Consider the following 27,933-nt stretch of genomic DNA (forward strand, 5'->3'; position numbering starts at 1 on the left):
TTGGAACTGACTGTCCTTACGAAGTAGTTTGGCCTGAAAAAATACAGTTTTGACTTGAAACATGTAAATTTTTACATGAAAAATCTGAATAAAACCCAAAATCTGAACTATGAAGAATTCCAGCAGTAACGCCATGCATTATGGTTGTAGTTCAACGATAGATACTTAGCTACGTTACGGAGTAGAAAGTGTCTGTCCTTACTAAGCTTGCTAAGAATGGAGAAAGAACGTTCAGCAGCAGCAGCAGTTGTTGGCTGGCTACACTCAAGTTGCGCGTACACTGCTGGGGACACACCATGTTGCTTCATTCTGACAATGTCGCCTAGGCAGGGATGGTGTGAACATAGTGTCCTATATGGTGTCGACACAGCCAAATCTCACGCCTCAGTGAAATTGTATCACGTCACAATTTCCATTTGGCTACGGGCAATTTGACGGTCATTTTTGACCGGCTTGACGAGCATTAAATTTGGTAAAACGGGTATCAATCGAAAGCTGACTCTGCACTGATTACGAAAATATAAATTTTATTCCTCTCGTGTCCCTGGAACTCCCACTATCAGCCTCGATTTTTTCATTATTATGGAGATTGGCATTGGGACGCAATAATGGTGTCTGGTTCTTTTTCTCTTGAGCTACTCTCTCGTTTCGCCAGACAGCATTGTTGCGTCCCGATGACAATCCCCATAACAATGAAAAATTCGAGGCTGATTGTGGGAGTTCCAGGGCCACGAACGGAATAAAATTTATATTTTCGTAATCAGTGGAGAGTCAGGTTTCGATTGATACCCGTTTTACCAAATTTAATGCTCGGCAAGCCGGTCAAAAATGACCGTCAAATTGCCTGTAGCCAAATGGAAATTGTGACGTGATACAATTTCACTGAGGCGTGAGATTTGGCTGTGTCGGCACCATATAGGACACTATGGTGTGAACGTGAGGTTCACGTTCGCGTTCTGTGTGTGAACCTCAGAAATCTAGAGGTTCGTGTTCAGAAACGAACCTTGATAGGTTCTGCACTGTGAACCTTTTTCATGTATTACAAGTTTACACGTCATTATAACATCTTTGGTTGAAATTTATTGCATTTCAATTGCGGGCCATACTATGCAAGGTGCTGGCAGCATAAAAAGGCAGCACTTATCGAGCATGCATCTTGACATTCTCAAAATTGTTACTTGCTTTGTCACAAAAGATTACTCGCAATATCCAGCTTTCCTTTTCTGAATATTTTGTGACTCTCTGGTGTGTGCTTGACCAGCAATCACGCAACATCAAGAGCGAAATACGCTACATGTAGGCAGTCAGTGAATGATGCTTGTTCAGCCAATCAATGAAATTGATATCGTTGCCTAATGTAAAAAAATCTATCAGGCGTAGGGGGGTCCATCATGATTTGATATTTTAATTGTATCATGAAAACCAAATCCGTGCGATCGGGGTGTTGGCTACTGCTGTATAACTGGGGTAATATCGGTAGCAAGTATAGAATTCCGTTTCACACTCTGCTCAATATCAACGCAACAATACTCAGACTCCGAATATATTGTCCGGTATGGCGAAGACCAGGGGTGTCAAACTCAAATTGCGTCGCGGGCTGGATTCAAACCTTCTGATGGTTCGCGGGCCGGACCATTCAAATGATTGAAATTCCATACCCTTGTTTTTGTTTTGAATACTCAATTATTAGGCCTACACAATAATATATCACGTTATAGCGGATCATAGGGTTCTACTCTATCAACACCTTTATTAGCGAACAATGGAATCACCAAAATTAAGTATATGGCTGGTTGCATATGGTAATATAAACTGCGAAAAAATAAGTTGTAAGGACGATATACCTCATCTGTATGCGTTATGAGGAATACGAGAGATATATTGAAGCTGGTTCATTAATATTATTTCGCGATTCTGGTTTCTCCGTATGCAGAGGTTCTGTTAAGTCATAAGCGAAATTGGGAGTGCGTCCACAGATATTTGAATTCTATTTTAGTGTAACAATTATATCCTCCATGTAACCTGCAAATACCGGTTTTTCACTATGGCGGTTTCACTGCTGTGAGCAACTTCATTTTGGTCCATTTTCCGTAAAACTCGGAATTGAGTGTGCATATTTTGCCTTCTCGGAATTGGACGCGAATGACGGCTTTTCCTTGCTGATGGTGACTAGAGTGAAACCACAACACCACTGTCGGATGCTCATAATGTGACCTACGAACAATTGAACATATACTCGGCATTCGCTATCTTGAGGGATAATGTGATGATGATATTTCGTACAAAAAATCTCAACATTTGTAAAAAATGTGCCGGATAATACCGCCATTTTTCAAAATAGCTTAGCGGGCCGGACGAAATGGTCTGGCCGTGGCGGGCCGGATGCGGCCGTTTATCGTTCACAATTAGGGCTGGGCACAATGATTCGAGTACTCGAATCTGAATCGAGTATCAATTTTAATGATTCGAGTCGAGTAGTAAAATACGATTTTTTCGAGTACTGAAATTATACACTCCTCGCAACTGACAGTTAATTTATCAACGAGAATTATAGCTTTGATACTATTTTCCACCGAGAAAGCCTGGAAACCTCGATTGGTCGTGTCGCAGCATACCAGACATAGTACAAAGCAACGAACGTTACTGGACAAAACACATTTCCGAAGTCATGATTATCGCACAAGATTGTCAAGAAGTGCAAGGAACTCGGTACGGTCGAAAAATACCAAAGTATCCTTAATGTGACGGATAACAGGCATTATGGTTTTGTGACGTCATAATGAGTGATACTCGATTACTCGACTCGACTCGAAGCATATTACGTGATTCAGAATCGAATCACTCAGGTACTCGATTTTGCCCAGCCCTATTCACAATGAGCATGAGCATATAACGGGCCGTCTACAATGGCAGGCTCGCAGGCCTATATAAAGTAGGCTATAAGCTGTAAAATGTCAAATGATAAGTTTACCGACAGTGCAAACATCTACGATAAACGAAATCCAGGTTGTAAACAATATTGACAATTTTTGACCTAACGCTACAATTTTGACAAAATTTTGTCTTATTCTGACAAAATCGCCCTACTGATCAGGTTAATATCTTCCATCAAAACATTTGTGCTGCTCTCTCACTGGACACGGGCGTTTGGACAATGGACACCCTCTACTGACCTTATATAGTGTATGACCTGTGGTAAATTTTCTATGTTGCACATTTGCATTCTTTGAAGACCGTTACTTTAAAAAAAAACTCATTTTGAAACCGGGCCTCGGAGCAAAAACGGTTTTGTACGATGCGCAAGTGATTAGGTAGCCTACTCGTAGTTAGGTAACATGGAAACTGCTGAAAACAAATAATACAGCTTTCATTCCATTCGTCATGGGATAGGCCTACTCTAAGTTGGACTCTCCGAGTTTGCCTCTGCAGTCTGACGTCATCATGAGTTTTGGGGTTTGCAACATCATTTTAGCATCTTGGAAGAAAGCACATAATGATCGCAACATATGTTCGCGGCTTGCCGTTGGTTAGATATATGCCGTAACAAAATGCGAATCGGCAATAACTTTAGTGCAAAATCAGGGGGCGGGCAACTTTTCCTGTCGTGAGAATATGGGGAAATGAAGTACTTGGCGGAACAGATTCCTGAATCGATACATTAAGCGTGTATTGATCCACCTATACAAATATTAAACGTATTTCATATAAATTTTAAGTTTGAAGCATAGAAACCAAAACAGTATTCAATGAATTTATTAATGTAATGTATTTCAGTAGCTGCTGAAGTCAATAAGACATCTGGGGTCGATCAAAGATGTGAACTGGTTCTTTGAACTCTGGCTGCATGACGCACTCGGATAAAACAAAAGAACAAAAGAATAACTAAAAATTGCTATCATTTGTGTCCGAAAAAAGAATGAATAAGGTACATTCACTATAATTTGACGTATTGAGCTAGTAGTGGAGAATTGCAGCAGATTGTGACAGCGGGCCTTATGTTGCGCGCCCCAGGTACAATGCATTGTATACGAACAAGGGATTGGGATATTTACCAAATTTACCAAGATATCAATTCATTAAGTTGAGGATTGCGGCAGACTGCGTCCGTTGGCCGCATTAACATGTACGACCGAAAACTCTCTGCGGGCCGCTCAAAATCACGTCGCGGGCCGTATGCTGCCGGTCCCTGTGCTAAATGATGAGTAGGCCTACTGAGTAGCTTGGATTTTGAGTTTATTCATCTCATATCCTCGGATGTACGTCAGAAATAAATTACAGTTATCGGATGTGTTGGCGGTTATGGCACGCAACGATTGGCATTATCTTAGAGCTACTGTAATTTATGCACGTACGTTGGTTTAAAATAGCAACAAATTACGCTTTTTTGTCTTTTCCTTCGCTCATCGGTAGGGCTGGGCAAAATCGAGCACCTGACTGATTCGATTCTGAATCACGTAATATGCTTCGAGTCGAGTCGAGTAATCGAGTATCACTCATTATGACGTCATAGCGGAACGTGATATGTTAAAGTTCAAATATGTACCATTTATGCCACCACAAAGAATAAAATGCCTGTTATCCATCATATTAAAGATACTTTGGTATTTTTTCGACCATACCGATTTTATGGGACTTGGTGACAATGTTGTGCGACGATCATGACTTCGAAAATGTGCTAGTTCCAGTAACGTTCGTAGCTTTGTACTATATGTTTCGTATGCTACGATACGGCCAATCAAGGTTTCAAGGCTTCAATAGTGAAATTACTGTCAAAACTATTATTCTCGTTGCAAAATTAACTTCCAGTGCCGAGGAGCGTAAAATTTCAATGCTTTTACTACTCGACTCGAATCATTACAATTAATACTCGATTCAGATTCGAGTACTCGAATCATTGTGCCCAGCCCTACTCATCGGTGGCTATTTTAGGTGCCGTGTTTTCGCATGAGACGCTGGGTACTGGCATACATTGGCGTTTGGCTAACTATTGTATAAATCGAGGTCGCCGTGCTGCTTATTTACATGACCTCTTTCCAAGACGCCATTACGCCGCCCCAGACAATATATTCTGATAATAAACGATGTATTCTTCGCCCGAGGCCCATTGTCGTTTGTTTTTACGATAAGGAATCGTCGATACGTAGGCCGCAATTCGGAACGAAGGATTGTGGCACGCATATTTCGCCTGTTAATCTTTAAAGTGTTGGCGACGCCAGTACGCATTTTCTCTCGGGAGCCCGGTTTAAAGCGCATATCGTCAGTTCGTCACTGTTTCAGTTTTCAGTGCTTACTGCTCAAAGGCCTCCAGCCAACTTCGTACCGCGCCAAAAATGGCTGCAGCATTGTAAATATAAATCTAATACCAGTGCGAGCGTGTTGAATTATAGATAATTCCTGCCTGATGAATTTATCGAAAGCAAGAGCGTGTAAATTTCGGATTTACTATGCCTATTGCATTCGCTGCTGCACATTCGCACTGTGAATCGAGCAGTAGTCTGCTTTTGACCGCTACGCCAAACTAGAACGGCGGTTCGTGGGAAACCACCAAATTTACGTTCTTGTGGCCCGACCGTTATTCGTCCATCGCATGATAGAGAAAGGTAGCATTCGCCAAATTATAGCCACGGAAATGTTCGAAGCCTCCGTGCCAATTTTGCGAGTGGATGTTAATTGATTATATCCGTTATAGAAAGCAATAGCGGTTGATTAGGGGCGTACATCGAATAGGCGGATCGCCAGCGCTAAGTTATATGATCAAGTCAAAGAAATCGTACTTTATGTCAATATGGCGACACCGCTGTATTACTTGTTCTCCTTGATTGTTCGGCTTATATTCATTTCAAAATCATTTTAATTGGCAGGCGTATGCGGGTTAAAAATTATCATGGACTATATACGTTTGGGAAACGCGGCCAATTTCAAGTTCTGATTGCGTGTTGGTTTGTTGAAAAACGTGACACTTTAATTTTCGAAATGCTTTCACTTTCACGAGTGAAATTATGTTTGAAGTGAAGAATTATATTTCAAACATATTTCGGAATGCGAGCGACAATGTAGCAATTTTCGCGATGCGAATTTGGGTTATTGCTATGCTTAGGTTACGAATGTACCCGCAACCCACGCAAAGATTTTGTGTCAATCATAGCCATATCAGGTTCGCCTACTAAAGAAGTCACCCGGGAAGGTTTTCCTATTAACTATATCAGCATTAGAAACACGTTTAAACATTACCTGATTAAAGCACAAGGTTTTTTCTTCGTCCACTCGACCCCGTTTACAACAAGGACATTTTGTCGGCGCCAAAAATCATTGGTAGTGGGCCCGTCCAAATTTCAAATTTGACTATGTGAACGCAAAAGCAATATGCTCCCTGCTAGCTTTTATTCTGCGTCTGAGACAAATCGTGATCAGAAATTCATGGCTCATGCCACGAAGCGGAATCATTTACGTGTGGGATTATACTCGAGCCGTATTACATGCGCATATGCAAAGTTCTTGCGACTGCAACGGCCAGCGGGTATAGCCTACATAAACATCCAGCGCGAGCCACAAGTAATCCAGCACCGAAAGATGGCGCCGAGAAATATCACACAGACTAAAACATTTTTGTCGGTTAATGACAATATTAGGAGCCTAGGACGGTTAAGTAAGATGCATAATCTAATTTCGTGTAATATGTACTGTACCGTGTACAGTGTACACGTACGTACACTCGTACAGTCGTACACGTACGTCGTACAGTACTGTACAGTGTACACTGTACAGCAGGGGTTCTCAACCCGCGGCCCGCGGGCCGCATGCGGCCCGCAGACGCTTTTTCTGTGGCCCGCGAGATCTTTCAATATGATCGCAATTACTACCGGCACAGTATTGGTGCATACGGTATCAATTTAGCCACTAAAGCTCTCTTATCGCTCTGTCTCTGTTTCGTTTGATTTATTCTCATTCTTCAATGTTTTCTGGTTTCTCGATATATGGTCGAGTTTAGATTCTTATTGTTCTGAATAGGTCTTCGGACAGTCCATCTCGAGTTACACATATCACCTGATCTTAGAAAAAAACGTTGCTAGCTAGGTCTCAGGCTGAGCAATCCATATTTTGAGGCATTGTTGAGATTGCCGACGACGTTAAAAACGCATGATTCAAAATTGCTTGGTATATCGCTAAACCCATGAAATCTGTTAAAAAAGGTGTTTCTCCAACAAAACGTTACTATACTGTGCGAATCTCCGCTGTTTCCGGAGTTTAGCAGCAAGGACAACTTCACCTAACAAATTTCGAAGCTGCAGTTGTCTGATTCAACCGTGACAAGAATGGTAACAGCAATGTCAGTTAATCTTTTGTCGCATGTTTTGAAACACGTTGCCCCGCAGACTACTTTAACCTAGCATTGGACAAAATCTACGGACATTGCAACGCTAATTGTATTGGGGTATTCTATCAGAGTGGATATATTTGTAGACGTAATGCTGGCTGGGCAAACGTGGGGAGATGGGACTAGCAAACAACATCAACTTAACAAAGCTGACTTCTGTAACTATTGGTGCAGGGCATCAGCCATGGAAGGAAAGGAGAATGGTTGATTGGTTTGCTCAGAAATTTCCCCGGACGTGAGACTTCTTCTCATATCACAGAGAGCCTAAAGTGACAATGGCCTCTGTAAAGAAACAGTTACCGTAGTTTTATACTTGCTCGCTCACGCATTGAAACAGAGAGTTCAGTTCTCTGGTGCAAGGGTTTGAAGGTGCACATACCGACTTGGGAACGAATGCAATGCACGCTTCATGAAGGGATTTACGCAACAATCTCACTAGAAACAGCAACTGAAAGCTTACGAACGCTGTCCATTATGCTGTAGAATGCATACAAACAAAATGCCCATACACGACTGGTAAATATAGGCTATATTAGCCTAAATATAATAGTATAGTCCACAAATATACGATAATAATGTTCTGCGGCCCGCAGCGCTTTTTGCTGTTAAAATGCGGCCCGTTACGCAAGGAAAGTTGAGAACCCCTGCTGTACAGTGTACAAGGGCTGTTCAAAAAACTTTTTTTCCTGAATCTTGCTATCTACGTCATTAAATCGTTGAGTTGCCTCAAAATACGACGCACGCCAAATTTAAATTCATTCCAACCAATAATCGCGGATTTCGTACCGGTTGAAAATTTTGAATTCACTCAAAAATGCAAAAAAAAATGTCAACCCCATGAAATTGTTGCGCTGCCTTCAAAAACGATGCAAAACAAATTTGACTCAATTCCAGCCCGTAGAAGCGGAGTTATTTGAGTTTTTCGGTCGCGGAATAATACATCACCGATCCGATCGGACATTGTCAAAACCGTTTCGTTTCGCGCCAAAACTAAATTCCGCGTCCGGCACTGGTGCACGCCGGACTATTTGAAGATTCCATACTCATCAAGTATACCGTGACAGTTTATCTGTCAAGTAATCGGAAGTCTGCGGTTCTTGTTATTTGCCATAGTATCAATGTTGTTGTTAGGAATGTTAGCGTATTGTCGAGGGCGCGGCGATCAAAGGACCTGGCGTTTCGTCTATTTATATTCATGCGAAATTACTATATTTCTACCCGGGGTGGCGCAACGTTTTCGATTAGTGGGGCAGATATAAATAACGCGATTAAACCGCGAGCCGAACATATGCGAACACAGCGCGGCAGAATCATATTGATAAAATTAGATATCGATCCCCGCATAACAACTACGAACACATGTAGCGGAATTGCGCGAACTGCGAAAGAAATAGTCCAGTTGTTAAATAAATTTTGTTAGTTGGTCAGCATAGGCACATTTTATAGTGAATCTAGTGTTTTAGTCACTTCTCTTAGCCCGCCTGAGGTTAGCTCAAACGTGCCACACTATAAGTTCAATTGTAACCGCCTGACCTTGGAACTACGTGTGGCATGACCACCCAGGCATGCAGCATGACTACTCGGGCATGCAGCAAGGGTAAAAAAGGGTATTTTGGTGCCGAGTTGTAGTTCTGTGCGTGGGGTGTGCGTTCTCATGTACCGAAACCTACATTACAGGGACGATCTTAACTGAGAATTACACGGAACCGCGCTAAAATTCGTATATATTGACAAATTCTTAAACCTGGTCGATTTTTTTTGTGGAAAAATCTGTTCTAAATAGATGCTGCGCTCGAGAACCACCCAGAAAACAATTTCAAACGAACGCAGCCACAAACTTGCAACTGCGAACCACCGCTAGAGGTTCAGGTCGTGTGGGGCTCGCAAAGATCCATCACAAATGGCCCGCGCGTCATTCGATGCCAGAGGTAATCCCATCGTTGGTTAATGATTTCGCGCAGCAAATTTGATTCCCGCATTCACAAATCAATATGAGCGTGACTTCCGGCTGAAAATATGCGGATTGTGATGATCTCCCGTCGTCGACTATCCGCCAACAGGGATTGCGTCGAAGTAGCTGAGTTAGTTGTAACGTGGTTGGTTATATTCGTAGAAAGATAGCGAAGAATTTGCAGGGTTGGAACATTACTGATTTCAGATTATGCTGGGATGTTGCGACGTGGTTAGCTTGTAGAAAAATACCGAATAATTTGCCTTGATTTTGATATAGCGCACTTGATTTTTCTGGATAGACACCCTTTTCGGTTCGTCAGTGGGGAATCGTGCATGGCGCATGTTTTGCCTGAAGCAAACTGGATTTGTTGTTCATCAGTCCATGAGCCACAAACGGCCGTGATAATCCATTCCGCGGTTTGGCGCTGTGGTACACGACCAGCAAGAGAGTCTGCTTTCTCCCATCGTGGGAATCAAAATGCACGATGCAGAACGTTACCGAAATTAGTTGTAACACTTTATATAGCGATGAAAAAGGATATGTGCTTTCGCTGTACCGGCAATGCGCTTATTATAATATCGGACTCTGCGATTATACAATATTCCACAGCAGTATTCCACAATATTCTCCTTTGTCCGCCATTTGAGATCAATGACCGTTGATTTGCGTTTAATATGAACAATTCAAAGTTAAATTCAATAGATTCATTCAACTATACTCTTCGGAGAGGCTTCGTTATGTCCATAATCTAATATCAATATAATTGATTCGAGTGGAGTCATGAGGTCGATATTCTCTAGCGTCGAAATTATACGCTTCCTCCCCCTATAACAGTGGTTCCCAACCTTTTTGTCTTCATTCCCCACTTCAGATTTATTCCGGACCTTCATTCCCCACCAAGACAGTATATGCTTTTTCCCCGCTACTTATCAGCTACTATCTACTGTTAAGTTAGGGTTACCATATTTCTGCAACCCAAATTCCGGACACTCTTTAGCGCCCACTAGTGGATTTTAAAAATGAGTTATGACGTCACAATACCAAAGCTTTGCGCATGGACCAGAGGTGGTAACGATCCGGTTCAGGAGTATGTGGCTGTGCGTTGTGTAACCGGGACCGAAAGCACATGTTTTCAGCCCCTATTCCCGCCCAAATAAACAATGATTTTGAGCCCACGCACTATAGGGTAATCGATGCAAATTTTGGGGGTAGGGGGTGCTCGCTATATGAATAAGGTTTCTATATGCATCTGGTCGTTAAATTATTTGAATGAATTCTATCAATAATATTGGTTGTTCCATATATTACTATTTAAATACTACTCTCCGCCCACATGATCAGAGTCAGCGGTACAGCGGGTGGAGGATGATGAGTTCGAAAATACAGGGAGCGTAATTGCACATCGATAAGATTGCTTATCAGCCTTATGCCGGTGCGCACCACGGTGATTTATAAACACCCCACATCCAGTGGTCGCGTCCAGTGGTCCAACCTTTTATGATCGCGACTCCATCTCCAATATTACAATGTTCCGTGGCCGAGATCAAAATTTGACGAGCTTTTTACTAAAAGAAGTCAGCACCTTTGCCCGGACTTACTCACGGGCTATTTTGGAAGCTGATTACGTTCAACATATTCGCAAACCCCAAAATAAAGGCAAACGACCCTCCCCCCGTTTGGAACCACTATCTTTGAATAAAGCATTTAAATGGCCTTACCGATCTCTAGGAATATACCGTTCGTCTATAATTGCGATTACAATTAGGCTTATTCCAGTAAATGAAGGTTGTTTTTATTTATATTTTATTGCAGTTTTTGCGAGGGTGGTAGTCTCCATTTTAAAATCAATAAATGTGAGAGCAAATCGCGCGCAGCGCGAAGAAAAATATCATGCATCAGCATAACTATTCCCCAAAAATATTGTTTTTATGCTGTTTACGAAAAAAATATGATCCTATACGTCAAGTCTTCAAAATTCCGGACATTTGGCATATTTTAGAAATTCCTCCCGGACGCTACTTGGAACAGTGAAATTCCGGACATGTCCGGGAAATTCCGGACGTATGGCAACCCTATGTTAAGTGCATTGGCTTATTTCGACTAAACGCGCAAAGCGCGAAAAAATTATGTATATCATGTTTGAATCGGTCAATATGATCGGGAATCGCATATATTTTGCTGTTCATTTTTATCCCCTCTCTGCTCACGTAATCAGATTTACCGGTATAGCTGAGTGAGGTGTGTTGAAAAGGTAGGACCCCTAAATAAGAATTAAACATCTTCGGCGGACTCGTTGGTATATTGACTTCGTTACATTATGGATGCTATTTCGGGACCTCCTGTATCTGCTATGTCTAAAGATATGGAAATCGCCAAAACTAGAAGGCACACACAATTTCTAATTGGTATTGCTTTACTGGCAAATAATTTTCCCTGCGGGATGGCATTTGTCCTGTGGGGTTCAGATCGCCAGGACAGGAACCTTCGGCGCCAGCCATTCAGCCGCCTATGGACAATTAAACAATTATACAGATATGCAAATTGTATATATATTGAAGTTTTTGGTATTCCAGAGCAGTTAACTGGTAACGGTAATTGCGCATGTGTCTCCGTGAATATGTAGACTGTCCTGTATATAATTTTGAACAAATGCGTCTATTCCCCACCAGAAACCATTGAATTCCCCACCAGTGGGGAATTCCCCACCGTTTGGGAACCACTGCCCTATAAGATAGCTACATCTTGTCAAAAAAATGTTATCGTTTCGATACTGTCTTCCCACTGTGGAAGCCTTGAAACCTCCCGGTAGTGCCACAACAGCCAAAACTTGTAGCACAAAGAAACGCATGTTCGGTGTGCCTTGAAAGGTTCAGGTTCGTGTAAACGCGAGCCTTTTTTGAAAGGTTCTGTGTGAACTCGAACGTGAACCTATGACGTCACGTCATCTTGCAAATTTCAACCCTACATTTCAGATTTCAGTGAAACGACATATTAACGTACAATCGTACATTGTACACGATACCTGCTACAATTCTGAAATACACGCGAAATGACTTTTTTAACGTCGCCAAACGTATCAACCGTAGTAATCAAATGCTCTAATCATCCCGCAACATTTCGGTGAGGGGAAATATAAGCTTACGCCTTAACGGTCTAGGCCAGACCGGACATTGTATTCGGCGTCTGACTACTGCTACATTGATCTTGAACAGAGTGTGAAACTGGTTTCTAGGGATGGTGTGAACGCGAACGTGAACTTATGACGTCATATTGCTAATTCCAACTCTACATTTCAGCGAAGTGATATATTAATGAACATTGCATACGATACCTAGAGACGACTCTGTTCACATTATGCCACAACGCTGACTTTTTAAACGACGCCAAATGTATTAACTGGAGCAATCGAATGATCGAACTCATTTCACTCTTGAGATTGGGTGATTGCGGGTCAAGCTCATGGCAGAGAGTCAATAAATATTCACATACGGAAAGCTGGATATTTCGTGCAAACTGATAACGAGGCAAGTAAATCTTTTGAGATTGGCAAGGTGCATGCTCGTTTACTGTTCATTTTTTATGCTGCCAGCACCATGCATAGAGTGGCTCAAGGTTGAAATGCGAAGAATTTCAACCAAGGATGTTATCATAACGTGGTGTGAAACATTGTAATATTTGAAAAAAGTACACAGTGCAGAACCTATCAAGGTTCGTTTGCGAATGTGAACCTCTGATTTTCTGATGTTTACACACAGAACGCGAACGTGAACCTCGCGCTCACACCATTTCTACAGTGGTTTCTATACTTGCTACCGATATTACAATACCCCATAAACAAGTTGTACGGTATAGCCAACACCCCGATCGCAAAGATTTGGGTTTTATGATACAATAGACATATCAAATCAAGATGGATCCCGTACGCCTGCTAGATTTTTTACATTAGACAACGATGTATTCTTTATATCAATTTCATTGAATGGTTGAAGATGCATCATTCCCTGACTACCGAACGTGTAGCAGTAGTATATTTAGTTCTTGGTGTTGTGTGATTGCGGGTCAAGCTCACAGCATAGAGCCACCAAATACTCACAAGCGGAAAGCTGAATATTTAGAGCAAACTTTTGTAACAACGCATGTAACATTTTAAAGATCGGCAAGGTGCATGTCGTTAAGTGTTGATTTTTTTTACGCTGCCAGTGCCATGCATAGAGTGGCCCTGAGTTAAAATGCAACGAGTTTCAACCAATGATGTTGTAATAGCGTGAAGATTGTAATATATTTGCCCAGTCCAAGTCTGTCATCCAAGTGTGGTACCTGATAGACTTATTCGTAATCGAAATGTCTTAAGAGGACTTCCCACTCCCCATGTGATTTCTGAACTTTTCTAGCTCCGATATCTTACTAAATCGGTAGTAAGGAGAGAATTCGGTACATCTCTGACACCTGACTTTTCTATTTGCGAATCTGACTTCACGGCCCATAATCAACATAAGACCGCCCGACGTTTTACCTATCGGGTCTGTAACCAGTCACCTTAGATACCGCTGAGATACCCGGTGATGTGCAGTGTGCACTGTGCACTCTACAGGAATAAACAGTAGCAACCGCGCTCCGCGCACCTAATACGTGCGGAAGATAGAGCGAGAGAGCCTTTATCCTTATCATAACACACTGTTCAAAGGGTCATTATCTACCTCGGTAATACGCGTTTAGGGAGATTTTACTTATACAGATACACGGGACAAGGCTTGTCGACCAGAATTAAACAATTACTAGTGCCGGTATATTGAACGGTTAGCACATGCAGAAATTGAGTTACACAGCGGGTTTTTTCATATCCTAGATCAGTGGTTCTCAACCTTTTTGGCTTCGCGGACCCCTTTTCGACCGACACGTACCCTCGCGGACCCCCTCAAGTTTTGGTTCAAATTTAGCTCAATTATGGCGCGACTTTCATCTGTCTTCTGCAAATATGAACTGTATATAGGCTTGTCATAAATAGCAACAAAATGACTTTTCTTGAAAATAACATCATACTAGTTATGTAGCAATTGGGTAGACATTTATTATTTCAAAGCTAATTTTGCAGCTGTAATTCTTGAAGTACGTGGTCTTGAAAATCCGCGTCTTCGAGTTGATATGAACGAGTGCCGAAAATCCATTTCCATGAAGATAGATGGAGGCTAATGTAATATTAAAGCGTAACTCTTCCAACGACACTTTTGGTGTGATCGCAAGATTTATGGCACCAAAATGAAGAAACGAACATATCACGTCCAACCTAGCCATTTTTATCAGCATCTCATCTCGAAGTTATTCTGGAATAGTGGTTGTGTATATCACAGGATAAAATGGACGTCTCTAACGGCAATATGTTTGGATCAGTAGGTTATTGGCAATTTGGCAATCAAAATGAATTTGCAGAGTAGGATATTTCATGTCATACGATTATTCTGATGATGGGAGTAATGAGGTTTTACCAGCTGTGGTGGAAAGCTGCCTAATGGTTTCCCTAATTTGAAAAAATTACGAATTAGGCTATCAATCATTTTGCAAATTTAGAGGTTTCATGGACCCCTTGGAATTGCTTCGCGGATCCCCGGTTGAGAACCACTGTCCTAGATTATGTTGTTCTTTGCAAAATCACACAATCGTGTATCCAGCAAAATCACACAATCGTGTATCCAGCCTTGTAAATATCAAATTGCAATTGTATGTTCGTTGTTGCACTTTGCGAGTGACGCAAGTTCAAGCTATATCAGACGCGTATCTCTAAGTGCCATGATCCCATAAGTAACGGCATATTTCTGATGGACACACAGGACTCAATACTGAACAGCGAACAGTTAGCGCTGTGGGTGTGTCGCTGCGTCGCGTTGTAGTTGGTGCGCCCTCTGCGCTACTCATACAACAGGAATGTACGTACACGTACGCTCGTACAGCGTCTAATCAGCAGCGTTGCGTGTAGATACGAGCGATACCACGTGATATCGTACACCTTTCGAATGGATATCTTTTCTTGGAAATGTTGCTGGTATTGGTGGATGCCTTTCGTCCCCTTTCTAGGAATGTTGCGTTTTTTGTCATGAGTCATTAATGACTCGTGTTCGGATATCCCACGACCCTGGCTGCGATGGCATTACATTCAAATTTTAGGTTTGTAATTTTATACGGAAATTATGCGAACGAACCAGCGGGAAATTGGAGTTGCTGTACCAGACTTTTCGGATGTGTCGTAATGTGGTGCTGGAACAGGTCCTCATACATGCACCCCATTTTACTGCGTTCTTACCACGGAGTGAATATGATTGATAGATTCTACCACATCGTTTCGACTTCCAATCTTTTCGCTGCCCATAGCGCCGAATGTTGTGGCGTTTTTAACTGATGAAAATCGAAACTAACGAATTACGGTAGGCCTATCCAACAATTGACTATTCTACTGCATGACGTTGTGTAGGCCGTGGTGAAATGTAATTTAATCGATGTAAATTTGATGTGAATATGGATTATTATTAATCATGCGGATTGAGTAGAAAGGCTCTTGCCATGTTCTTATTTACGATCCAGATGTTTCTGCAATTACGAATTGTCAACGTAAAGCTATCGCTATTCGCACAAGACATTACGCGGGACAGTAAGATTTGGAGAAGTTTATGTTCTTACTCAGGCTGAATTATTTTGTGGAAATACTTGATTGGAATAAATCTGTGGAGTTGATTCAAGTGTGACAATGATGCACTCTAGGGATGCGGGTTATTCACTGTTCAGTGAATCGTAATAGAAATATGCAATGTTTACAACGTTACCGTTAAGTTATTAACTTACGGTTTGGTTTATGCCTTAATTTGCTCAGGTGGCTCTATTTGATGCAATAAACCCAGTCCATAATATTTTTATTGTATACTCTGATCAGTGGTTTGTTTCCTATGTTTGATCGTAAATTGCAAAACTTATCAACCTTGTTTGCCGCCGTACGACGTACGTACGTGCGAATGAACCCGTGCAGTGCACACTGCACAGCACAAGCTCCGATGGGCTTCCGCTTTTATCAGGCTACCCACCCCAGTCCGCGCAGAACAGCAAGTTCACGGGGGTATACCCGACGACACTGCACGACCCCGCTGTTAGGTAATAATGACGTCGGTGTTGATGCGTGCGTTGTTCTGGGCGACGCGTGTAATCTGCGGACCGTCTCAAAATTCTTTTCGTAGAATAGTCGTTCCACGCAGCCAGTTATGAAACAGAGCGTTACTCGAATGAAAGCAACTAATCCAACAGTATAATAGCGAGAGTATCCCGTTACTTTCAAAAACCTATTCATATGTACGCCCGTTTTTTCGCCGTTGTCTTTTGTGTGTCTACTATTCACATCCAAGCCTCGTCACGGCCCGACGCGTATTCAAAGTCAACCCCCGGCAAGATGGTTTGAGTTCGGCTGCCCCCGCGCGCGCGAGAGCCCTTTCAGAAACGAGAGGCAGTCTCCCGATAATGTATTCGACTCGCTCTGAGTTCGGCGATACCTCGAGAGTTCAGCGGGCCAGTATGTTTGCATATTCGTAAATGATCTACCCAGCGCTCCGGTTCGTAGATTCCCTGCCTGTGAATTTAGGTAAAATCGTCGGGTGCAACAGACCGAGAGTATCTGTCACGCTGGGTAGGTTTTCGAGCAGCTACCTTTTCCTAGGCGTCTCTTCACTACGCGTATGCAAAACGGTAGCGCCGCCTGTCAACCAACTCTAAGCGGTGTAGCTTACCGCAAACTTGAGGCTTGTTTACTGAAAATATCAGGCTGTCTTGAACGCGGAATTGGACTTGCAAATTCGCGACGCGTCAAAGATCAGATGAACTTCGTATATTGATACAGATATTGCACTTTCCTAAGGCAGACCTAGCGAAAGCGTGTCGTTACTTTTAGACCAGCCTGCGGTGATAGTACGTTTTTAGTAGGTCAGCGACGAAAGTGTGGCTCAGGCAACCGCGCCGTCCAATAGACAAACAAGCTGCAGTTCATTCCTTGCGCATAAATCGCGTAGGTAAACATAGTAACTTGTTCTAATTTTCGTACAGAATTCGGTTTATATGTCTGGCCATCTGACGGACGGCACGAAACTGGCCACGCAGCAGGCGATGCACTCCCAGTACGTTCTGCAGCTATTGCAGCTCCAGCGACGCGCGGGCTTCCTCTGTGACATCACCATCAACATTCAGGAGAAGTCGTTCAAAGCACACAAACCTCTTTTGGCGGCGTGCAGCCTATACTTCAGGTGAGACATCATGATATACTATCTTGTGACCAAACCGCGTCCGCTATAGCCTACAAATCCATGAAGTTGTTTCAAGTGTACTTATATTTGAATAGTATTTCAGTGAATGATTCGTTCCAACTAGCACCATAAGTACTGGTGTTTCGGCTTGATAACAAGATCCTGGAATTGCAGAACTCGATGATAATGAGTCAGTTTTACTCTTGGTATAAATTTGCATAATGAGTTTCCAAGCTTCAGAGATGTTTCCATCTTGTGGTCATGAATGTTGACAGATTCCCACCTAGAAGAAAGTAATGTATTGGTAATATTCTATTAAGGCTAAATAACTAATTGTAGACATATCTTGGAAACGGCCTGATTGGCATTTACTCTGGTTGTACATTACATAACCTAATATAGCATATCTACTTAGATCCATTCTCTTTTTCAAATATTCCTAATCTTTTCAATCTAATATATATACGAATTCAGTCAAGTGAAACTTTATATGTACATTCCATTGAGAAGGAAAGTAATCTGTCATTGTTAATTTATTGAATGCCTTTTCCATTGTTCGACAAGTGGAGGGATTGCGACACAGTGAAAGGGGTCTTTGTGGGTTCATCCACCAATAGGTAATCAATTTCTGCAGGAATACATCTGTAATTTTCTTCATTATTTCAACACATTATTCATTTGAATATATTCACATTCCTTCACGGGGTAGGATTGTGAATGCACCCATGATTGCTCAGCCATTGCAATTTGACGATTACTTTGAAGCCATAGCACTTAACTGTGGATATTGCCTCTTATATCCCTGTTACATTCCTTGTTGCTATGGTACTTTCTCAGAGCTGAGGGGATTATATATTTTCAAATCGGCATATATGCACGCATCAGGTGGTCGGTGCTGACTCGAATTTGTTCCAAAATTACCATGAAATTCAATATCACTCTGAATTCTATATCCTGATGCAAATATAAGCAAAATCAAAACATTGATGTTCTTCAAGTATATCATCATCTCCAATAGAATACTGCAGGGGTAATTTGCTCTGATATCAGGGGACACGGCTTTGTGGGGTTGTGATTACCCTTAGCTTCAGTCCCCTGCCAGCAAAAATATACGGATCACTGCGCGATAGCAGTTAAGCAACCTTGCGCCTCACCCAAATTTCTTCTATAGAATATAATTGGATATTGGATATTAACCATGATGGGCTTGACACATGTCATGCACAGTCAGCATGGAGCAGGCTTGTCCACCTGCTGAGAACGATGGTGTCAAGGTCTGCTTATCACAAATAGTGACCAGTTTAATAATTGACTAGTGGTGGGTCCATATTTTGCAAAGCTCATGTATGTTAAAGTTTGTTTTTTGGTTAGCGCTGGAAATTATCCATTTACCCGGGCTGCTCTGTATACATAGCACAGTGTCGTTTTCTTTATCCGCCAGTTGTCCACTCTTACATTGTAGGTAGACCTATTGAAGTTTGGATATTTGTGAAAAGTTGCGCATAATACATGTGTGCATGCTTTAGCGGTGAGACACAATGGCTGGGTGGATGACTCATTGACCACAACAGAAGGAACACTGTAGGTCATTGATACACTCTTTCAAGCCACTCTGGTTTACACAGTTAATCAATGAGAGGTGACAGGGGTTGGTGGATTATTCAAACTGGTCCGGATGGTAATAGCCAGTCATCTACACAAATCCCACCAGGGCTTTTGTCCCCTTACTTTACTGGAAACCATTGTCTGCAGCCGATATCAATTGGGAAATGGGAATATGGTCTCGTATTGATACAATACACCACACAGTGACCAATGAGACAGATACCATTATGCTTTCCGTGAATTATCATCAAGAATAGAAAACGTTTACAATAGTATAGGAGAAATTAACTACCTACACTCCGTGGTGCCTTATCTTATACAGTAGTTGGATTTACAAAGTGGGAACATAGAGAAATCTTGGTCGATTTGGAATTTTCATACCCCCAAAATTTCAAAATATGCTACTTTCTCCCAAAACACATTAGCCTGGATTATGCCAATACGCTCATCCGATGTAACTCTTGGAATTATACAATCTGATACCAGAATTGTAGCTATAGGCCCTTGGTAACATGGAAGCTGAGGCACTGCAGGTCATGGTAAAGCCAAATAAATAATTTTATATCACCACACGCACACCAGATCCTATATAAATTGCTTTCCGGTACCGACGGCCCCATTGATCAAGCAGTAGCCCTATACTAGGATGGCGTTGCGTCAATCATCATGGTTACATATCGTAATGATAAATCTGACAGGAGAGATAATTCACTCGTTGACCGTGTATGACCTAAACCTATGTGCAAATTTTATTTGCCGTAGTGAACTTGTACAATTACTCAGATTTGGATACTTCCACACTTAACTGAGGAACAGGCACAGATGTGAAGGGCAAGTTCGGCACTGGTGCAAGCGATCATGATCATTAATATATAGGTTTGTTATTTCCTGTGTATAATCAATCATTAATCAGATGGTCAATAAACCATTCCTTGCACCTGCCACACATACATGTAAGATGGCCACTGCAAAATAATATTCCTAGTTATCGGTTTCTTCAATATAGTATTTCAGAAATTTCTGAATTATAAGCAGATTGTTGGCAATTTGCAATTTTGTCAAATTCCTCATCAAACATTAATTGATACCACTAGTCATGTCAGGACTGTCAAGCAAACATATAGTAGGATAATCAACTTAGAGCTCTTCAATTATTATTCATGATCACATACATTAATTGCTGAAGATATTGAATAAATCCAGTTGCAATTGGTTGTTTATCAGGTGACTCTGTCATACTGCACTAGAATTAAGCATGGCAGAAGAAATCGGTGCATTAGTGCTGGGTAAATGAGGAAAATTCTGTCATGGCGGTCTTGAAAGACGGTAGATATGCCCCGGACGCACCAATACGACGAGGGGCAGAAGTTGTTTTTATTATCAATTTCAGCACCCGTTCAAGTTCCGGTACACACTTTGTTTCCATAGCAATAGTGTCTGAACACAGAGATTGAAACTGACATTATTTTTGTAGCCATTTTATTACAATAGCGCAGTGCTATGACATGACGCAACGCAACAACGTCATAGGATCCTAATTATTTAATATATTGAATGCCTGCATGCAAACTAGGCCGTTAAGTCTGGAAATCATCAGGTCACGGAATATGTTTCAGAAAAAATGGAAACCCGACATTACACCACCTGCATGTTCCGACTCCGCGAATCAATCGGATAATATCACCCAGCGAATTCTGCAGCAGCTGGCTGATAATACTGAATCTAAAATGCCAATTTCTAAGAATTATCGGGTCATTCAAATCCTCCTAAGAAACAGTAATCTTAAAAATTAAAAGCTAATAGCAATATTTTATTCATACGGTGCAGCGAGCATGCGTTATACTGAGGCCCATTGATTTCACATTCCTCGGACGCCCGGTGTCTAATTAGCTTACGGGATGGGATTGATTTTTGACACTCTCGCTAATGATACGTACGGATTGTGGGCTTTCAATGAACCCACATCAACGAGGGGTGTATATCGCGCAGGGCTCTCTTCGCCAAGTACGAGCATGCAAAGAGTTCGACATTGACTGTTGAAATGTTGAGCGCAAAAGGATTCGAAGTTCTGCTGGATTACATCTACTCGGGAAGTCTCGCGATCACGTCTGAGAATAGCGATCAAGTGCTGCACGCCGCCAATTGCCTGCAGGTAGGTGGCAAACTACGCTGTTTTGCATTCGGCCTTCGCGGGGTAAGGGTCTCTGTTGTCTATTGCAGATGACCAATGTTGTTGAAACTTGCCTGAATTTCGAGAGGTCGTCGTTCAAAGTCACGACGGGAGCTGGCGTCAATCCGAGGAGGCCCGACACGTTTGACTTGTCGATGGCCCTGCACGGTAGCGGGACCCCACAAAACACGCACGTTGCTAACCAACCCCAAAGCCAGGTGACAGATTATTATTTTTACCGAAACTGTGATTGATAGCCGCCGCGACCGAGACATCTTCAGTATACTGGCTCCGAGAACGGTAACTTTAAACAGAACGACTTCTAATATCTGCAGGTTCATAATGACTCGACTCTCGAGTCATCTTCTCAAAATATGTAAATGACCCGACTCGAGTCAAGCTGTGTATTGACTCGACTTGGACTCGTCATTGCGCATAACCCGAACCAAGTCATATGACTCGAGACTCGGACGTATATTATAAATGCGAACCATTCGATATCATCAAACAGAGCTAATAAAAGTGGGTTTAACAAGACTTCAACATGAAACTGAGCAGTCAACACAATGACTTGGACGTATCATGACTCGGACTCGACCGTCTGCTCTCTGACTTGAACTCGTACTTGACTCTGTGGCGGATTGAAAATGAATGATTTGACTCGAGTCAAAACTGTAAAAGTGAGATTGACTTGTGACTCGGGACCTTTTGAGTTGGTTACAACCCGGAATATTTGCATCATAGAACCAATGTTGGGATCAAGTCACAACCTTCATTCAAGTCACGAGTCATTGCAGATTTTCAAGTCAAGTCATGTCAATCGATTTTCGAAGTATGAGTGATGATTCAAAGTCATAACATTGGCCAGCTGCGTGAAAGACGAATTAATTGGCCATGAATCAAATAACGAATATAAAGTTGAATATACATGCAAAAAGGCGTTGTATCGCACATGTACACGTGGAACTGCTAATAAAATACATAACTATATAGTTACACGCTACCGTCTGTAATCATCAGCCAAAATGGAAGATCGAATACGAAGCCTTCAGAAGTTCAAACAAATTGATATATGTTACAATAGACTACCCATCTACACATCCGTGAGAATATAAACGCATAAACTATAAGCCTATTCATTCAATTTAAATCATACAAGAGGGTTGGTAAAGGTGAGCACTGCGCAATGTAAGCACTGAGTCGTCTAAGAAACAGAGATACCTTGCTATTAATCTACTACTACGGCAACGTAAGCCGTGATCATTTCGTTTGCGGCCAATTCATTTTTGACGTAACAATGGAGGACCAGTGAAACGCACAATAAGTGTATGATCGGTTGTTATCGCAAGTGTCACCGACACCATTTACTTATTGATGACTTGAAATTGACTCGTAAAGACTTGAAATTGACTCGTAAATTTTGCTCTGAGTCGTGAGTCAATCCGCATTTCTGAAGCGCCAAGTCAAGTCATTTTTGCAAAGTGACTCAAGTCAAGTCGTACGAAAAAGTTGACTCGAGTCATGCCAACACTGCGTAGAGAGCTCTTACATTCCTGTAAATCTACACCGAAAAATTACACATTTATTACATTTTAGGTATCATTATTACCTGGTGGTTCAAATTATTGTTTGAATTAAAATATCGTGCTGGCAGAAAGAAATTAAGTTAGTGAAGGTCCACCTGCGTAAAGAACTTCAGCAACAGTAATAGCACTTTTTAGTAACATTCGAGAGTAATTGGTTCGATTTTAAAGGGGTCGGAGCATTTTAACAAACTTGTACTCCACCAACAGAAAGTTCAATGAAACTAGTTCACAGCCATGGTTACGGCAATTAGAACGGGGATATTGGTTCTGCCGTTATGGTGTAGCCGTAATTTGTAATAATCTTGATGCCCATTGATTGTAAGCAACACGAGTCGGTTGAATGACAGTGTATCTAATCTGATTTACATAACCCCGGTACCGACGACAGGTGGCTCGATTATGGGCTGCTTTCCATTTCCGCAGTATCAGTCGCTAGATTATTAGCTCCGCTGCTTTTTTATGCAGAGTAGCAAGAAGATGTTAGTTAGATATCCATCCTTAGTTGTTTTTAATAATGTTATGTTGTCGGTTAAGAGACTAAAACGTCTCACTTAAGGCTGGGTACAACGCTTCACGTACTCAAATCCGTCATTTTTTCGGCTAATATTTTATCAACAAGAAATAGTTTCTATAATCGTTTTGGGAGCCTCGAAACCCTGACTAGCCATAGTTCAGCATCAAAAACATGTTGCACAAGGCTACTGATATCAGAGATACAAAGTACTTGAGGAGGTTTTTTCCTCCTTTCACTACTTATCAAGTGGTTATGATTTTAGACTAGTAATAGACAGTTTGTAAGCAAAACTGGGCCTCAATTATGTACTTTTCGTTACTTGAAAATTGCTACGTCTACTTGTAAACAAAATCATTTTGAACAATGTGCAAGTGTCATCATTTTCTTTGTGCCCACAAACTAGATACATATTTGAACCTCTTGAGCAATTATCATAATAGGTGGTACTGGTATCGAATCACCCATTTACTCATTTTGTCCAACCCCGTCATATCTGCCAAGACAGAAAATACATGGTTCCGAAGTCCTATGTTGTAGCCAATGTTCCCTCTAAGCTGCGCACGTGCGCAATTGCGCAGTGCTGACACGGTCTCTGCGCACAGAAAATCCTTTAGTCGTTACGCACTGTTGTCCAAGTAACCGCGGAATGACTTGGTGAGTGTGTGCAGACTCATGGAAAATTAGAGGGAACATTGCTTGTAGCACCATTTTTGCTGCCACGGTAGCAATAGTGCAATTCCAATTAGCAACATGTAATTTCAGTGGTAGCCACTGTTGCTGGGAAAATTGATTCGCGCCGACAGTCGTAATAAGCATCGAGGAGTGCCTCGCGTGATATCAGGCGCGTGAGTTTTAGGCATCATGCGTTACGCAATTCCCGTACGGGGGTTAACTCTGAGGACTGTTCTTAATTTCTATTCCATTGTTCATGATGAGACGCAAGACCCACGCGTAACAGCATACAATACTTTTCGCGATACGAGATAAAATACTTACTGCCGCTTGTTAAAAATTTCTGAACGTAATGGTGAGTGTATTTGCCGACAATCTAGACCTCTATGAATAGAGCCGTGTACACTGTACAGCACACAGTCAATTGCACATACATTCATGTTTAGCATTCTGAAATCGGAGGTGGTCGGGTAGTTCTACTTTTTGAGTACTCTAGTAGGTTTTGCCTACTTTTTTACTTTGAAATTTTTACTTCTACTTGTACCCGAAAAGAAATGTATGACATTACTTCTACTTGATCACCTCTGTTTGAAACAATTCGCCTGCCGTATGAATTTGCAGAATGGCAGACTCATAACCGCTTGTTTTCAGACAAATTCGTTGCATATTGCATTCCCACCGGACATCGCCTCATCCAACCATAATCTAACCGTACCCCTGTCTGTGCCGTCGACCGAAGCAACTATCGACATCATCAGTCCACAAGTTAAAAGCACTGCTGTCGAAGGTGCGTAGCGATACTGTGGCACAGGCCACCGAGGTCGACTCCGGAATTCCTACCCAAATGTTGGACGTTTATCTAGGCTCCTCATCGTCATCTCATCCATGCAAGCGGTGTCTTATAAAAGCCTAGAAGTGGGCCGTGTTACAAGTTGGCATCTACGGAATAAAATTCAAGAAAATTGGCCCGGTGTAAATGAATACCACAAACAACAACTGCCCACCATTAGCAACTTTTTATCTCTTGACAATAGCTTGCCAGACCTGACTTAATTGCGTTTTTCAAAGTCCGATCACGACTAATTACTTAGCAATTTTGCCAAGAATATGTAACTTGAGTTTGAGGTTGGGTTTGAGGTTTCAGAATGAAAAAATGAGCTACTCTTAATTAGCCGGCTTCTTCCCAAAGGTCGATTGAATCCCGCTGCTACTCTGGACTTGTCAATATAGATCTGGGAATGCCTTGATTATTAGTTTTGTTAGCTGTCTGGAATCAATGATTGGTATGTAACGTATTTTCCCAAGGGGCAGAGCGGTCGGCAGCCCCCGGTAACCATGTGAGCTGGTTTGCAATGCGCTCAATGATCCGTGGGAAATTGATGCAACGGTTTGCCCGCAAGCAGGTGCATTTTATCTGTACTGGAAACTCTCATTAAGGGGTTACTATGAGAAACGAAAGAGTATTGATTCAATTCATGTGTGCATGGACATGAGGACTGTTCAGAAATAACTTTTTTTTACTGAATCTTGCTGGCTACGTGATTAACTCGTTAGGTTACCATCGATCAAGGATAATCCCAGAATTATCAAAGAAAAACTGAAATAACTCCGCCTCTACGGCTTGGAATGGAGTCAAATTTGTTTTGCATCGTTTTTGAAGACAGAGCAACAATTTCATGGGGTTGGCAGAAAAATTTGAAAACTTTTTTTTTTTGCAATTTTCAACCAAATTCAAAATTTTCAAACTGTAAGAAATCCCCGATTACCGGTTGGAATGAATTCAAATTTGGCGTGGGTCGTTTTTCAAGGCAGCCTAATCATGTAGCCAGTAAGATTCAGGAAAAAAAGTTATTTTTTAACAGCCCTAATGGACATGAATTAAGACTTATTGAAATTGACTTTGCCCATCGCTACGCCCATTAATTTCCTTATTCGCTCTACTTGATTGTTCAAGCCAATGGTTCTCGACCACGTGTCAACTTTTCTGCTAGTAGCCCAAATATATTACAATTTTATATCTCAATTGCAAATTGTAGAAGTTGGACGCTTATCTATTGATTAGAGCACGGGCGGCCAACCCATGGCTCGTGAGAAGATTTTGAGTGGCCCGATAGGTAATTTTCGAAATTAGGTATATGATCGGAAAATAAATTACCAAAACCAAATGACCAAAATTCGATTAGTCTGTCCGTGAAATTTGGATTTAATGACAAAAATATCAGTTCCGGCGCATTGGCGAAGCCAGGGGCGAGCCACATTTTTCATAGATCGTCATGTGTGACCATAAGTTACAATATTTCGCATATCAACCGAAATCTTTGATATTTATAAGTCCAAGTGCCAAATAATCCTGTCCTTGCCAAATGAGCCCAGCGGTATGCAGAGGCGACCCGCAATATATGCAAGTAACATTATTATTGACCGAATTCATTCAATAACTTTGAAAAGTTTCCGCAGTACGCGCCGCTAGCCGCTACGTCATGAATGTACACTAGGGCTGTTTAAAAAAGTTTTCTTCAGACTTAACTGGCTACTTGATAAAATTGTTAGGTTGGTGAAACAACGTTGCACACCAACTTTGGCTCAATTCCAACCAGTAGAAGCAAATTTTCTTGCAATAGAAAGTTTTGAATTTATCATTAAAAAACAAAAGAAATAATTTTCAAAATTTTTCCGTCAACCCCATAAAATTGTTAGGCTGTCAGTAGAGATGATGCACACCAAATTTGGCTCAATTCCAACTACTAGAAGCGAAGTTATTGCAGCAGAAAAATTTGGATTAATATTTACGGTGGCCAACTCTTTAAATATTTATTATAAAATCATGGAATTGATTTTGATGCGTATTATAAGTGTTGTTTTCACCGCCACCTAATCCGGTCCGCTCCTACCGGGACTTCACCTTGCAGAAACTTCAATAGAACCACATCACGTGTAATATCAAAAAGGCGGCAGCGAATTTGTCATTTCATCGAAGTAACCAACAGTTGCTTTGCTTTTAAGTGGCGTATGTTTGACCTAATTCACTCACCTAATTCACTCACCAGTCTACAAAATTCGATTTCACCTTGCCGATAATATCAAAAAGGCAGCAGCAAATCTGTCGTTAAACCAATAGTTTCCGATACTTGGTTTTGAGTTCCGTACATTTGTCACAATTACATCTGGGTTAATTTTGACCAAGATTTTGTAAAGTATAGTGCTGCGTCTATTTCACGGGCGAAACCGGCACCCCCCCCCCCCCCCCATGTGTAATTAGTTCTGATCTGGTGATCTGGCCTTTCGCAGTGTCCGGTAACGCTCAGGCTGCGATGTCCGAAGCCACGCCGGCGATGAGCCCGACCTCCGAGACGCTGACCACGATAATCCCTTACCTCGTCGCGAAAAACGCTCGTCGCCCGACTCTGAACGAAGTACGTCAGCTTCTATCGTCAACCAAGGGGGTTCTGCCAGACGAAATCGAAGCGTCTGCCAAGGAATCGATGAAGTCGTTGCCGCCACAGTTGATACCGGTAGCTCAGCCGGGCAGCTATTCCGAGTGAGTACGCTTTGTGAGGCGCGTTTTGTGCCGCACGGTTCGAACTTTTTTGCCTGCGGGGGAAGAATCGTGTTAGCTCACTGGCCCCCACTTAAGGCAGGATGCGGACGTGGACGCTATAGTTTCAGTATTTTCCAATTTTCATGCAAATTTTGAGTTCCTATTTTGATTTCAGCGCGATTCGACTGTTCAATCTGTTAAGGATTTCATTAGCTCACCTCTTAACAGACAGACTATCACGGTGACCGC

General features: G+C 41.9%; 2 protein-coding genes across 4 annotated transcripts in view; both read left to right on the forward strand.

Moving 5' to 3' along the window:
* Window positions 1–27,933, forward strand: part of LOC145448143 (uncharacterized) — a 72,474-nt gene that overhangs the window by 21,733 nt on the left and 22,808 nt on the right. Inside the window, exons 1-7 of one of the 3 annotated variants that reach the window (XM_080326470.1) lie at window positions 4,850–10,165; window positions 12,065–16,989; window positions 17,403–17,599; window positions 21,194–21,356; window positions 21,425–21,592; window positions 24,798–24,933; window positions 27,435–27,684. In XM_080326470.1, coding sequence (XP_080182596.1) covers window positions 17,415–17,599; window positions 21,194–21,356; window positions 21,425–21,592; window positions 24,798–24,933; window positions 27,435–27,684 — 902 coding nt within the window. In that variant the 5' untranslated portion in view covers window positions 4,850–10,165; window positions 12,065–16,989; window positions 17,403–17,414. Of the gene's footprint in view, window positions 1–4,849; window positions 10,166–12,064; window positions 16,990–17,402; window positions 17,600–21,193; window positions 21,357–21,424; window positions 21,593–24,797; window positions 24,934–27,434; window positions 27,685–27,933 lie in introns of those variants that run through there. The other 2 variants (XM_080326469.1, XM_080326468.1) reach the window with 2 other exon arrangements.
* Window positions 1–27,933, forward strand: part of LOC145448144 (uncharacterized) — a 107,512-nt gene that overhangs the window by 21,463 nt on the left and 58,116 nt on the right. The gene's annotated exons all lie outside the window — the stretch shown is intronic.

The sequence above is a fragment of the Botryllus schlosseri genome, chromosome 10 (genome assembly GCF_051294905.1).
Source record: "Botryllus schlosseri isolate E-star chromosome 10, Bs_hap1, whole genome shotgun sequence".
In the NCBI taxonomy this organism is placed as follows: domain Eukaryota; kingdom Metazoa; phylum Chordata; class Ascidiacea; order Stolidobranchia; family Styelidae; genus Botryllus; species Botryllus schlosseri.